This window comes from Lactuca saligna, chromosome 6 (genome assembly GCF_052625555.1).
Source record: "Lactuca saligna cultivar CGN05327 chromosome 6, ASM5262555v1, whole genome shotgun sequence".
Taxonomy (NCBI): domain Eukaryota; kingdom Viridiplantae; phylum Streptophyta; class Magnoliopsida; order Asterales; family Asteraceae; genus Lactuca; species Lactuca saligna.
In genome coordinates this window covers 162,169,343-162,185,154 of record NC_136422.1, presented here as the reverse complement: position 1 = coordinate 162,185,154, position 15,812 = coordinate 162,169,343, and the positions used below count along the sequence as shown (strand labels likewise).

The 15,812-nt window shown below is 32.3% G+C and overlaps 1 protein-coding gene across 2 annotated transcripts; it reads left to right on the top strand.

Moving 5' to 3' along the window:
- The first annotated feature begins 2,676 nt into the window (after positions 1–2,676).
- On the top strand, positions 2,677–6,726 carry LOC145001721 (uncharacterized). Of its 2 annotated transcripts, none has more exons than XM_078961069.1 (13): positions 2,677–2,980; positions 3,107–3,206; positions 3,333–3,420; positions 3,602–3,701; positions 3,797–3,870; positions 4,039–4,110; positions 4,194–4,271; positions 4,347–4,471; positions 4,558–4,630; positions 4,730–4,791; positions 5,731–6,105; positions 6,176–6,278; positions 6,357–6,726. In XM_078961069.1, exons 2-13 carry the CDS (start codon positions 3,127–3,129, stop codon positions 6,543–6,545), a joined length of 1,419 nt encoding a protein of 472 aa, XP_078817195.1. In that variant the 5' UTR covers positions 2,677–2,980; positions 3,107–3,126; the 3' UTR covers positions 6,546–6,726. The 2 variants fall into 2 exon arrangements, with proteins under 2 accessions (XP_078817195.1, XP_078817196.1); XM_078961070.1 differs by having other exon boundaries at positions 2,683–2,968.
- Positions 6,727–15,812: the final 9,086 nt, after the last annotated feature.

The following is a 15,812-nucleotide window of genomic DNA, read 5'->3' as shown; positions in this document are numbered from 1 at the left end:
GTACGAAGCTCACCTTGAGTTGTAGTTTCGGTTTTGAAGAGAGAAAAGAAGAAAATTTCGATCCTAGCAAGTCTCCTTGGTAGATCTCGAGTTTAGTGACTTCTAAGGTGCATGATCACAAGTTGGAATAGATTTAGAATAGATTTTTGATGAAATGAAGTAGCTAGATCATGGATTAGTCATCAACTTACCTTAGATGATGTGTTTGTGGGAAAAACCTCCTTGAAAAGCTCTTGATTCTCGAAACTTTTGAAGAAGGAGGAAGGAGATGTCCTTCAAGACTTAGAGAGAATGAAATGGATTTTTGTGAGTGTGTGTGTGTTGTGTTCGGCCGAGAGCAAGAAGAGAGAGGAGAGGAGGTGACCTTTGAAGTGCTATGCATGGAGATATGGGATGAGTTGCATAGATATCCAAAAGGCAATAATGAAGTGGCAAGACAAAGTCAACTCTCATCTTATCCTTGGGTTTGGGCCTTGGGCCGAGATTTTTGGAAGGAAAAAGGGAAAATTTGGGCTTTAATGCCCACAAGCCCATGTGTATATTAAGTTGGGTGAGTTTTAACCTAAAAAAAATTATAATATGATTCTTACACTTTGTTGGGCTAGTTTAGGTTAATCATGGTTCAAAATTTTGAATTTATTTCATTCTAGGCCCAATATAGCCCAAAATGTTGAAACAAATAGATGTGGGTCCAATTAGAGCACATTTAAGAGTTCTAAACCCAAGATAGTCAAATTGGAAGTTTATTGGTCCATTAGGCCCAATAAGGAAGTTCTAGTCCAAAATGGACCTAAATAAGAACTTCTAGGGTTTCCAATTGCTTGTTGACTATTTGTAATGCTTGTATGGTGTATTTGATTGAAATTTTGTTGTCGCAATCATAGGTGTTACACATGTTGTTAAGCTTTTGATTCACTTTAGCTTGAGTGTATAGTTTACAAGACAGAAAATTTCCAGTTGTGACAGTCTTTTTGATGGCTGCAAGAAAAAGAGAGGAGTGTGAAGACTGAAGAGGATATGTTAGGAAAAGTGAAATACGCGTGCCCTCTTTTTCTTTTCAGATGCGTACTCATATCTGAAATATTAAAACCCTTTTGAAAAATTAAGAGGCAAAAATAAGATGCTGCCAAACACTCTTAATTGAAAAAATTCAGATATCTCTGTTTTTAAGAGGTATTAAGAGGTAAACGAACAACCCTTAAAAAGAATGAAGACGACAATTGAATTATCAATGCTTGCTGGTTGAAGCCTTATTATTGACCTTTGCTTCCACCAACCATGAGAATTGAAGTTAGAGGCATGTTGTTTGTTGTCATCCTCCATTCAACCCTGAAGTTGGTGTCGATGTTGGTATTCATTGACTACATGATAAAATTGTGAGATGTCTCTGTAGGTGTAGGTTTTAGGATTACTTACGTGAAAGTATGTAGGAGACTAAGGTGTTGTTTGTTTTTTTGGAAAAAAATAACTTCAGACCTCTTATTGACGCGCGACGCAGTACACGCGCATCATTTTTCATCTCGCAGTTGTTTGTTTTTTAAAAGTCTTTAGTGTCAAAAACCTCTACGCGTGCTTTGTTTGACGCAACACTTATATTGTCTCTTCCAACTTTTTTTTTTCTTGCTGAAATATTTATTATATGTTGTTGAAATTTTATTTCACTTTTTTTTTTGTTTATTCTTGTTGATTTTTTTTTTTCGTTTTTGTATATTGAATAATGATAATTTCTTGATGAAATATCATTATTTTTTACTAAATATCTTTATTTATTTTTGTTGAAATATGATTATTTTTTACTGAAATATCATTAATTCTTGCCGCAAAGTTATACATTAATATCTGCAGCAATATGCAGATGTTAAAAAAAAACACTCTTCTTATTACAATATGTATCCGTTTGATCCATCTCTTCTACTGCAGAGGGTTACAGAGGTGGTTCGCAGACTTAATGAATTTTTGCTTCAGAAAATCAAACAGCACCTAATATTTCATGTGAGCTATCATCGTTCAAAGATAGATGCAAATTCGTAAATTTTTAGACAATGTAAATTTATAAGAAATATGTATTATGTATGAAACTTTATTATTAAATAAAATTATCAGTTATCAAATTAAGAAGTTATGTTATTATATCAATCCAATATGTTATTTGATACCAAATTCTTTAATTTATAGGAAATGATTTTATAGAAAAGTCCCAATTTTTTTTTAAAAGTTTCAATAAAATCCTAAAAAAATTTTTAATAGAAAAGTCTCAATATTTAAAAAAAAAATTATATAATCTATTATTTGCTATTCAAATATAACTTTTTTTTTCGTTAATTTAGACAAAACATCAAAATATTGAGATTTTTCTGTTTAATTTTTTAATTTTTTTTTATTAAGACTTTTGAAAAAAATTTAAAATTTTTCTGTAGATAACACGTAGAAATATTACAAATACGTCACAAAAAAAATATAATAAATTATTGAAATTAATGTATTCATATTACAATCTCAAAAGGAATGTGTTAAATGATTTTCTTATAAGGATGTGTGTATGTTCAATAACACCTATTATTTCAACATAATATCTATACTTTCAAATTTCACCAACTTAGTTAACTCTTTTTCATTTCGTATCCTATATACTTATACTTTTTAATGGTTTTTAACGTTAGTCGCTTGACAAAAAAGAGAAAAAATAGTTATACAACAATATTAAACCATATTTGGTCGTTTTAGTGATGTATATGACTCGTATATATCAATTCAAATACATCTTTCACGTAAAGTAACACCCAAATCCGATTATCGACCACTATAAAAATTGAAAATGTTCGAAATTCCAAGATCAAGACTCGTTTACTTGTAATTCTACAGCGTATAAATCGCATGTATTCAGCAATTTCGTCTTCGATAGCAAAACCCTACATGATCAACTCTATAGAAAGCTAAAGGGGGGCGGTGTTCTTGTTCGATTTTGGGGGTAACGTATTTGGTAGCTCTTCCCAACAATTTCAATTTGAATATTTGCATTCGTTGTTTATATTAATCAAATAATTCTGTATAGTAATTGTTGTAATCCGTTAGCTTGATATTGGTCATTGTGCTAAAAAAATTCTAGGGTTTCAGAATTTAAGGACGATGACTAGGAAATCCTCTACTTGCGCTTTCTGCGAGAACTCGAATCTTGCTTCTATTTGTACGGTTTGTGTCAATTACAGGTAAAATTTACGATTTTTTTTTAGTATTTTGTAGTGTTTTAATTTAGCAATTCAGCTCAAACAGGCATCAATTTGTACTCCATTTGTTCCCAAAGTGGATTTTGAATTGATATCTTCTTTATACAGGTTGAATTCATATGGCACAAATTTGACATCATTAAAGAGTCGTCGAGATTCTTTATACTCAAAACTGAGTGAAGTTCTTGTTGCAAAGGTTTGATCATCTCCATACTCCATAGCTTGTCTTTTTTCTGATTCTTTTGATCGAAAATGATTAATTTGCTTTTTATGCTCCTCTCTACTTGTTTGATTTCTTCATACTCTTTTTACATACTGTTTTTCCTTTATTTGTTGCTGCTAAAAAACTAGTTAATTTTCCAACTCTGTTTTTTCAGAGTAAGGCAGATGATCAAATCAGCTGGAGAATCCTTCAACATGAGAAACTCGCCACATTGAGAGAGAAGCTCCATTTTCGAAAAGAACAGCTTTCAAAAGGTTAGATTTTATAATATTCCTGTAGTTAATATTTGCAAGTGATATTGTTAATTATCAAATCATTGATCATTTTATACTTAATTTGTTCTTTACAGATAAAGCCAAAGTTGAAAAAACGACTTCTGACTTAAAAGTCAGATATGAATTGCTTGAATCAGCCATGGATGTGGTATAAAAATCTCTTACCTTTTTTATTTTCTTTTTAATTTAAATGCACATTTATGCAAAATGTTTCACCTTTCCTCATTTTATGCAATTTGTTGCATAAGTTTTAGCACTTCTATTGAAGACACTGAAGGGGAATTTTGAATTTAATCACCCATCTTTCCATTTACAGTTGGAAAAGAACAGAAAAGAACAACTGGAAAAATATTATCCTAATCTTATATGCACTCAAAGCCTTGGTCATGTAAGAATTACTAAATTTACTTCCTTCAATTTCTTTCGAAATTATTATTATTATTAATTTTCTTTTCTATATATTACATACAGATGGCAATTACATCAGAACGCCTCCACAAACAATCTGTTGTTATCAAACAAATATGCAAATTGTTTCCACAACGCAAGGTACATATTTCTCACTTATTAGTGTTGTCTAGATAAATGATGAAGGGCAAATTTGTAAATATTCAATGTTTGCAGGTGAATATAGATGGAGAGAGAAAAGATGGATTGAGTGGACAATATGATCAAATTTGCAATGCAAAATTACCAAGGGGACTTGATCCACATTCTGTTCCTTCAGATGAGCTTGCTGCTTCTTTAGGGTTAGGAATTTTATTAAATTATGATATTATATATATTGAATTATCTTTTTTAATTTTAAATTTATTATTTTTAATAAATACAACAGATATATGGTGCAGCTTCTTAATCTGATTGTTCACAATGTTGGTGCTCCTGCACTTCATAACTCAGGTTTTGCGGTAATTTCTTTTCTCATCACCTTTTGTTTATAGTATGGAATGGAATTGGACAAAGGAATGGAATGAGTGATTGCATTCCGGTATCAATTTTTGATGCAGGGTTCATGCTCCCGTATATGGCAACGTGATTCTTATTGGGATGCACGCCCTTCCTCTAGAAGGTATTACTTCAGTTTTCACCTAAATGCAACAAATAGCAACCTACTTTTGTATTACAAAATCCTTTTTTTTTTGTTTCTGTTAATTACATCATTGTACTTTCAGTTTTCATTTACATATTTACACTTTTGGCCCGTGTTTTAAATGTTGTTACAAATTTCGTCCGAACCTTTTTCTTTTACAAAATGGTCCTAATTTCTTTTTTAAACTTTTTTATGACAACCTTTTTAACTTTGTTTACACGATTTTTGAAACTTTTTTTACAACATAAGTGAAAAAAGAGTTAATAATGTTTAAAAAGGTTGTATAATTTGTGTGTGTTTTTTAAGTTGTTAAAAATATAAAAAAGTTGTAATTTTTTTAGTCAGAACCTTTTTCTTTTACAAAATGGTCCTAACTTCTTTTTTTAAATTAAATTTTTTACAACTTTTTTATGACAACATTTTTAACTTTGTTTACATGATTTTTGAAACTTTTTTTACAACATAAGTGAAAAAAGAGTTAATAACGTTTAAAAAGGCTGTATAATTTTTTTTTTATTAAGTTGTTAAAAATATAAAAAAGTTGTAATTTTTTTAGTGAAACAATTTTATAAAAAACTGTGTAAAAGAAGTTTGTGCAAAGTCTTAATTTTTTCAAAAAAATTCTTGTAAAAAACTAAATATACGAAAAGAAGTTTGTTGCAGATCTGTAAAACTAAGTTTCGACCAAATTTGTAACAAAGTCAAAAACTTGGGCCAAAAGTGTAAATACATAAACTTTTAATAGTAGGTCAAAACTCAAAACACCCAACCCGTTTTACACAATAAATTTGGTTTGTTGGCAACTTAAAAAAACAACTTAAATAATTTATTTCACAAAATCAGTGATAAACTTCGCTATAATAATAAATTAATCCAATAAACAAACGAATGAAAGTACATTGCTATTTTATCATGCAGCAACGAGTACCCACTTTTCATACCCAGACAAAACTTTTGCACAACGGGTGTAGAAACATCATGGTCAGACAAAAGCTCAAGTAATTTTGGAGTTGCTTCAATGGAATCAGAAAAGAAGGCTCGTTTGGAATCTTCTAGTAGCTTCAGTTACACCTCAGCATCCCCTCATTCCCTTGAAACACACATGGATTTACAAAAAGGAATTTCACTTTTGAAAAAAAGCGTCGCATGTGTAACTGCTTATTGCTACAACTCATTGTGCCTTGAAGTTCCTCCTGATGCTTCTACTTTTGAAGCCTTTGCTAAATTGTTAGCCATGCTTTCTTCCTCTAAAGAAGTTAGAACTGCTGTCTCCTTGAAAATGGCTTGTTCAAGGTACGCTTTTAGTCCTTCTTTTTTTCTTCAACTTACGCTTTTAGTCCTTCCTAACATATTTTTCTTTAAGATCATCGAAACAAGTTCAGCAGTTAAACTATTCAGTATGGAATGTGAATTCAGCTATCTCTTCAAGTACTTTACTTGAAAGCACACATACTTCATCTTCCATGGTACCTTTTTTTTTTTTTTTTTTTTTTTTTTTTTAAATAAATACTAATGCTTATTTTGATATATATATATATATGTAGAGAAGTACACATGATAAAAGTCTTTATGCTAATGAAACTGGGGCCCACAACCACAATGGAGGGAAAAAAGAAACACTTACGGAAGGGTGGGATCTGGTGGAGCATCCTACTTTGCCTCCTCCTCCATCCCACACTGAAGATGTGGAACATTGGACTCGAGCCATGTTTATTGATGCAACCAAGAAGTAAGAAAAGGGTATAATGGTCATTTACTCATCGGGGAAAGTAGCTGTTGGAATGATTGGGGGAAAGTTATATTATAAAAAGAAATATGTAAATAGGAAATGATTCCAAGTTTGTACATATGGAGGCTTTTAGTCTGATTTATCAACAATCTTATCATATTATTATAATGAGTAGATTACACGAATGGTTCCTATGGTTTTGGGTAAGGTGATAGGGTGGGGTTAAAGATGTGTTTATTTAAATAAATTAAAAAATAAAAGGAAAAATAGATTTTTTATGTAAGACAGGGACCAAGCGTATAACAAAAACAAACAGTAGGGACCTTTCGAGTTAGAAAAATAAGTTAGGGATCAAACTTGCAAATTACCCTAAACCATAGGGTTCATTTGTGTAATTTACCCTATTACAATATATATAGCAAAACAATGGAATGTGTTTACAAATGTGTGAAACTTTGTCATACATGCACAGTTACACACACTAAAGGTGAGAGAGAATTAGTAAAATATGAAAAAGAAAAAGGAAAAACTTTTAGCACATTTTTTTTAAAATAATATATGTATGACAGGGAACTAGTTTGTGGTGTCTTTATGCAACTGGTTGCACTTGCAAAGTAAAAGATTGAGCATTCCTTCTCTACGAAGTAAAAGAGCTATTTTGAGAGATTTTTTTTTTACTCGATATATTTAACTTTAACTTGAAGATGACATGATATGATATAAGCCTCACACATGTTATATTTTATAGGATGATCGATTCAAAATGGTCGTAATGATCAAAAGTTACTAAAAACTTTATAAAATAGCACAAGTACCAATAAAACTTTATCAAGAGTTTTAAAACAATAAAAACATTGTTTAGAAAAATATACGAGGGAATATATAGTCAAACAAAGACGATACGATAAAGTCTATGCTACTTATAAACTTCCTCTTTCCATGTAGCAAGTACTAAGGTTAGGAATGATAAATAATACGTATAAAGCAAAATTTTTATATATTTTAAAACATAACTCCTTCATCTTTAAAACTTTATTCATCCTTCAAAAGCATGTGTTTGGTATCATTACAAATAAAAGTTAATGCTAAGATGAGTTGAAATCCGAGAAATACCGTACAAGTAAAAAAGTTATAAGCTGAAATAAGTTAAAATCCTTTAAAGAGATAAAACCTAAAAAAGATGCGACCTTTCTTATTAATTTTTTTTTCTCAACATGCTTGTAATGTAAAATATGAACATGTACGTCAAAATACTATGTATCGCGTTGATGTTGATTGAGGGTTCAATACAAGTATCGAACCTATTGCAATCCCGAAGAACATCATCACTTAGATATCTCTTTGTCCTTTTAGGGTACTTACAAGTCAGTATCTTGAGATTTATACCCTATGTTCTTTCTCTTTTGAGTGATGCTCTTCTCTTCCTTCTCGAGTATATCATCAATAAACACAATAATCAAGTTGTCAATAAATGGTTTGTAAACCCAATTCACAAGGTCTATTAATGTGGATGATGCATTTTTCAAGCTAAACGACATCACCAAAAACTCAAAATGTTTGTGAATCGAATGCAATACCATCTCACAATCATATCTTTCATATCGAAACATCTTTCTTCTTTTATTTCGTTCCTCTTATGTGACACTAATGACATATGCCAAACACGAATGGCTTCCCTTAGCTAGGAGCTTAAATGCTTTGAGCAATAATATTACACCCATGCATACTCTTGTCTTTAGACATTAAATACCATTCATTTGATGTTTCATTAAATCATAATTTCTCAAACACATTGGCATTCCCAACTCATTATGGGATAGTTCAACCCACTCTCCTCCTTAGAAATTAAATCATATACGGTTTTTTTACATGTCATGAACATCTTTCTCATCTCTTGTAATGAACTTCTATCATATAAAGATGAATTATTAACACAATCACACCGACATTTCCATATAACATGAATGCACTCCATTAAAGGCCACGTTAATGCATTTCTAAAGTATGTACTTGACATAACTATTCCTATCAAGGTTCTAAATGACGTGAAGCGTGGCGTGGCTGCAAGACCAATCCTCAAGCTTAACGAGCCATGATGAGCCACAACCTTTTTCAAGGCGTGATGTAAGACGACGATTTTGTATTAAGTTATAATTATATTACCACATAAATATAAATTTATATTAAAGATAACTACTTTTTAGAAGTGTTATATTAATAATTAATAACAAAAAGTTAACAAAAAACATAATACTTATATCACCGATTGGAAATGACAAAAAAATAGCAAAAAAAAAAAAAAAAACATTGTCTCAAATGAAAAAACATGCGCTATAACATACCATAACACGCCTTGCCACGTGCCACGCCTAACAGCAACGTTATGAAACTTTTTATAACGGCGAAGTCACACCTCACGCCATTGCGCACCTTTTAGAACACTGATTCCTATAAATCATCTTGTTTGGGATGAAAAATGTCTATGTAGGTCTTACCTAAAGTATGTACTTGCCATAACTATTCCTATAATGTCTATGTAGGTCTTACCTATTATGTTATGGCTATGCAATTTGTCATGAAATCCATACCTTATAGCTCAAACTAAACTTATCATTTCAAAACAGTATGCGCATGCACTCTTATATGTATGCTTGCACAATGTCACATAATGGTATATATTTGTACTATAACATTCTAACAAACCCTTATATTCTCAACTTCATACGAGTTGAAACTTGAATTCATAAGATTGTACACCCCTAAGGTACATGTATACCTATCATACTCATAGTCATACGCTTATACTACCCATCGATAATACACCTTCTAATATTTATGATATATGCCTCATACAACTTAGAAGGGGCTGAAATCCTTACATTGTAGCTTCCTTGTAGAGGATGTACTCCTAAATCACCTTCCCTCATAAGGGTGCACTTATCATCACTATATCCATTCATATTAATAAGAGATAAGCCAATAAGGTACATTATATCATCCAAAGCAATTACATGGGTTGCAAAGATCATTCTTTCTCATATCCACCTTAATGGTGCTCAACATACTCAAATTTGCACAACTATGCATACACCTCAACACGACCATTTTATATTAAGACATGAAGGTTTTTTTTTCTTCATATTTGCACAACCGTGCATACACCTTGACAAGAGCACACTATGTAGTCACCTCAATCTCGATTGAGAAATCAACAAAATTATCACACCCCTTCTAATTTTAAAAAATATGATCACTTAGAACTCTATTTTCCCTGTAAAAGGGTCCTTTCATTACATCTTTAAGACCATACCATCCATTCCACAAACATTTCTTATATTTTCTCATCATGTGAAAATTGTATGAATTGATTTTTTTGTAAGGTTGTATTACTACCCTTACGGGTAAAAAAAATATTTGTAAGGTAGTACTATTATCTGTCTTCCACAAAACTAAACACAAGTCAAAAATGGGCTAGGTACAAGCCACGTACGCTCATAACAAACATATTGGAACACACACACACACACACACACACATATATATATATATATATATATATATATATATATATATATAGAGAGAGAGAGAGAGAGAGAGAGAGAGAGATGTTCAAATCTGGATTGATATCTATTGTGCGGATATATAGGCAAATATTATTCTGTAAGAATGACAAATAAAATATGTTGTTTAATAATATAAATACGTTTAATCTTACATAACTATTATCATTATCACACGTCGTTATCCATCCACATTATATATATATATATATATATATATATATATATATATATATATATATATATATATATTCAAAACTCGTGTTTTATTTTCAACTTTTAACATCCAATCATCTATGATCGCGTTAGAAACCAAAATGAGTGGATTTGTTTGTTTAGGATTGATTCAAGGCAAAAGACATTGTTCTAATACCAATGGAAACATTATTTACTAATTAAATCCCAAATTAACACCCAAACTCATTTTTTTCACCATTTCTCATCATAAAATTAAAAAATGGAATCAAAGGAGTGATGTTTATACCATTAGGGATTCATATGTGAGCTTTGATGCTTTTATAATTAACACTACAAAATTTTCCTTGGAGATAAATCTTGATTTCATCTCACCTATCAAAACCATAAACATACTCTTTCCTTCCCAAATGACTTAACTTATAAAAGGTTTTTCATCTCAAACCTTGGCTTTTAGCCACTACACTTCAAAATCATCCAAGTATTACTACGATTTGTTATATTTTTTACTTAACCCCTATGTTGCTAGTTAGACAAAACTTATTACTTCGAATAAATATATAATTAAATTCATTTATTTAATTAGAAGTGCCCTAATTATCAACACCCCTTACATATTTTAAGTCAATTTAATATCCAAAAATAGTATATATCGAAATTAACCAATTTCCATATCATAAAGCAATTAAGGTCCAAACACTAAAATAACAATACATTGGAAGGTTTTTATCTTGAATCAACATCAAAGCTTATTCCTGAACACCTAATTCAATCCCCTATTAAATAATTTTTGATGGTATATTCACACTTAATTGTTTAAACATATTACACCGAATTGTATGAGGGTTGTGTTCGGGTGGATTTCCTTGATTAATAACTCATCTTTGATGAAACACCCCGTTCTTAAAATATCTATTTATGGGTTCCCGAGATCAAGAGTAAGGGCATTACGGTCTTTCATGAGCGATGGGTTATTATTCGGGAAGGTTTCGGACTGGGGTGTGCTGCTAGAAGCAAAGATCTTCTCGCCACCTTTCCGTGGATATAAAGTTCATCAGAATCGGGTCTAGAATGAAGGAGTTACGACACTTTGAAGATTTGTCAAGAATGGCCCTTATAGAAACAATTTGCATGGAAGACCATGCAAGCATGCTGGGACACGTGTGGGTACGCCCAGCGTAATGGGGCAAGTTGGACGCGGATGTTCAAGGCGTACGCCTAGCGTATAAGGAGTACGCCCAACGTATGCTCAGAGTCTCAAAACCCTAAATTTAGGGCCAACCACTATATAAGGAACATAATGGTACTCACCCTAGCCTCCATAAAGACTCTTTCCTCCTCAGAAGCCCTAGATAGCCGTTCCACCTCCTTTTTTGGGTGTGTTTGACCTTGGAAAGCTTGTTTTGGAAAAGGAGAGCCAAGAGGAAGAAAGAGGAAGTTGTCAAAGAAGGAGTGGGGTGGTTGGAGCTCGTAGATCTGGAAATGGATCATCTTCTAGAGCCCTTTTTGTTGGATTAACGTCTAAGTCCATAACTATAATTGGTAAGACTTGACCCGACCCGGCATGGTCCATTTGGGTTGCATGGCATCATGCACTTGGATAGACTATAATGAGAGAAATAAGACACTTACGGTTATTAATATATTATAAGTTCTAGTATATTAATAATAAGAATAATGAGATTATTTAATTAGTATTGATCAAGAATTAATCTAGAATTAATTAAGTGATCAAAAGAAGACTAATTAAATATATGGGTTGATTGTGTAAATCATTCATTCTTATATATGTGGGCTTGTGATCCAAGATTTCTTATGTTGGACTAAGTCCATGGGGTGACCCATGGATACTCCATGGAGGTTAAAACCCATGGAGCATAAGGAATGGGTAAAGTCATGAGTTACATGGTGTAACCCTAATAGCCACCATATAAAAGAAACCCATGGCTCAAGAAATCGTGACTATGACTATGACTAACACTATGTGTATGTATGAGGGCTACACGATTTCATGAAGTGTTCTAATTTCTCTCTAAGTTATTCCAAGTGCTTATGGTGTTGTGTGAACCATTTGAGGTGTCACACTTGGGGCACTAAGCACTCAAGCTTCATGAAGACAAGCACTATCAAAGAGGTATGTATTCTATCTTGTTATATCCATTATTTTGTATGCTAGATTAGGATAATACCTTGGATGTTCATATTTGCATGTATAATAGAGAAAACATAGATCCAAGGTATTTAGGGTTGCATGTACACTTAGGAGTGTTAGAATGCTCAAAACCCAACAGTGGTATCAGAGCCTAGGCTTGTTTTCTTGTTATACCTGCAATAGAAGCTGAAAAATCGAGTTTTGATGCTGTCAGCCCAGCTGACTCGCCGAGTCCATGAAGGGACTCGACGAGTCCAAGGCAAAATGCATCCAACTCGCCGAGTTGTGTTCATGCACTCGACGAGTTGGACCCCAGACAACATATCTTCGAGGTTTTTGGCTAGAAATGGACTAGGAACATTACCCTAAGTTGTTTTTGAACTTATAAACTTGTTTTTAATGTGGTAATGTTCATGCTAATCCATTTTCAAAGATAATTGTCAATAGATTCATGTTTTGTATTAGTTTAAAGGTTAGACTAATTACATGAAAAAGTTTGATTTGAATTATCTTGTTCTTATGAGTTGCTTAGATTAATAGAAAAGTTGAGTGAAAAAGTTGTTTTCAATCCAAATTAATCTAAGAGTTGAGTATAAAATGTGTTTGTGTAACTTATCCTTAAGTTACATGAAGAGTCACATTAAAGACTCATAAAACTCATAAAGTTGGCAAAGGTTACAAAAAGATGAAGAGTCTTGTCCTTAAGTTATGGAGGTTCAAGAGTCACTTCATTAAAAAATAAATAAATAAAATATGTAACCTTAATTAATTCCATAAGTTATAAAATAAAGAAAAGATTAATTCTTTATTAATTTAAAGTCTTCCATAATTTGTCCACAAGTTATGGAACTTGAAGAGTTTTTGGATTAAAACTACTTTAAATACATAAGTTATGGAATTAATTAGTTTTGAATAGTTTCAAAACTTGCCCTCAAGTTTTGGAATTTGTAAAGTTTTCTCTTATGAATACTTTAATTCCAAGTTAGCCCTTAGAATTTTAAAAGTTAAAATTCAACCCTTATACTTTATAGTATTATAAGTTAATAATATTTATATGTATAAGAGTAAAGTCGGTCTTACCGCTAGTACGCCTCATTCACGAAGCCGGTCTATAAGGTGGGTATAAGGTTGTTGCCTATAAAATGGCAACTTAATGGGTGTTCACTCTCACCCACCGCTTGCTTGACTGGTGGAGGGTCGTTAGCCGAACGGGTTTGACATGACTTTAATTCTCCCTTTCATTAAAAGTATTAATGATAAATACTAAGTAACTAAACTCTTTAAAAATACCCAATCTTAGTTACTTAGGAAAATGTGAATAAGGTGCTAATCCATGAAATTACACTTTGCACTTTGTTTAAGTCGGTTAGTGGAGCGTGTGTGGTTAACCGGCACACTAACTCGTATTTAACAAGGTAGGCAAAGGGTAACTTAATGTTTATCATAGTATCGATGGTGCGTGTGTGGTTAACCGGCACATCGATTGAGGGATAAACACTTAAGGGTACCCAGTAATTTGCATGGTTACTTCACACCTTGTTTTGTGATCCTCGGCATCCCAGTCACAAAACCTGAAGGGCACACTCGAGATTGAAACATGCCATTGAACAGTTCAATGAATCTCAAAAGATCTAGGAGTTTCAAAACCAATTAAAACCTAATAATACATTTCGTTTATCTTGGTGGAAATTGGTGAATCGTCATTCACCTACCTTCAAATTGTTTTATAGCTTGGATTACGGCATACCTCTTCTAAGTTATAAAATAGTTTGTTGGGTCCTAGCCTTAATATTTTCATATTGGGTGTCATATTAAGGACTCAAAGATCAACTATCTTGAATATCTCCCATAACATGTCTGGATTAGACATTTATGATCTTCCCAAATCTCTTGAAACAAGCTTTCCTAAATGAAGATGATGTCCCATGGATATCATACTTCTCTCTCCTCTTCCAATTATTCTCCCTAACCCACAAGTTCTTGAAAAATTTAAGGTCACTCGAACCCTATTGGCAAGACAAGGTCTAGGTGTGATCACATCTTGGAGATGTAATCACACATTGACAAGCCGGGAGAGTTGGGTGTCAATGTCTTGAGAAAGTTGGTGGTTCAATCACTTTCTAAGTTACATAGTGAGTTCCTTTGGGACACCTATGACATAGACTACGACAAGACCCTTAATGATCTTATTTATTGTTAAGATCAACTTCCTAAAACTTTATGGACATTGACAATGGTGACACTGGAAATACAGAAAAAGCATTCTCTTCCCAATGGAAAGGGATCGGCCATAGTCAACTCGGTTGAACAAATGGTAAAGAGAAAAACTAAGTCTGTGATAGTCCCGTGTACCATTATCAAAGGGTCCATATGTTTATATTGCCAAAGGAAAGGTCATTAGTTGCGAAGCTGCCTAATTTACCTAAGGATGTTAAAGTCAATAAGTTTGACTCTACTTCAGGTAAAGTCCACTATCTAACTCTGTTAAGTTTCTATTCTGAGATTCTTGATGCATGATGTGACTGGGTCACATGGTAATGTTTTAAGAATCAAAGAAAAGTAAAGGAACTTAAAAAAAAAAGAATATGCTGAATCTGATCGCATAGATGGATTTCTATCGCGTAGTTTGAAAAATCGGATTCTTGAGCTAATTCTTAGGAGTTATGAGATATTGCTAAGGAATAGATAACAACAAGTTTTTCATATGGGTTGTAAGGATAAGTTTTTCCGCATAGTTTTAAAATAAAAGAAAGTTTTTTGATTTTATTTATTTTAAAATATCCTTACAATGGCATTTGAGGAAAAAAATTGTTGCTTATATGATTCCATTAATAGCAAGAGTGGAAATATGAAATTGATTCTTCATTTGTGGTAATGTCTAAATTTACCAAATAAGGAAAGATTCTCATCATCCAAAGTCTCAATTGGACCGGGACTTGGAATCATGCAAGTTGTATAGCATGATGTATGAGAACTTTCAAGTATTGGAAAAATTAAGACTAATTACTTGTTCACATGGATGTGTGAGTCAAGTAATGGACTAAGGGATCGAGCACATAGTCATGTGCACTGATTAAGTCCACCACAAAAGATGTAAGGCTATTCGTCATAGTTTACTAAAGCTCAGTAAATATGATTATACTTACAAGCTTAAGTGTAACTCTGAGACATTGGAAAAGGCTTCAATGCATAGCAGAGCGGATAAGAAGAATCAAATTAGGCAGAAGGATAAAAGTTTCTCAAATCTGAAAAAGATGGGAGAGTACTTTAGTATCAGCTTTGTGATCATCTTAATGATTAAGAAACCATATCAAAATTTGTTCTCTAAGAAAGTCTTAGTGCATTCTTATGACTAAGAAGAAGG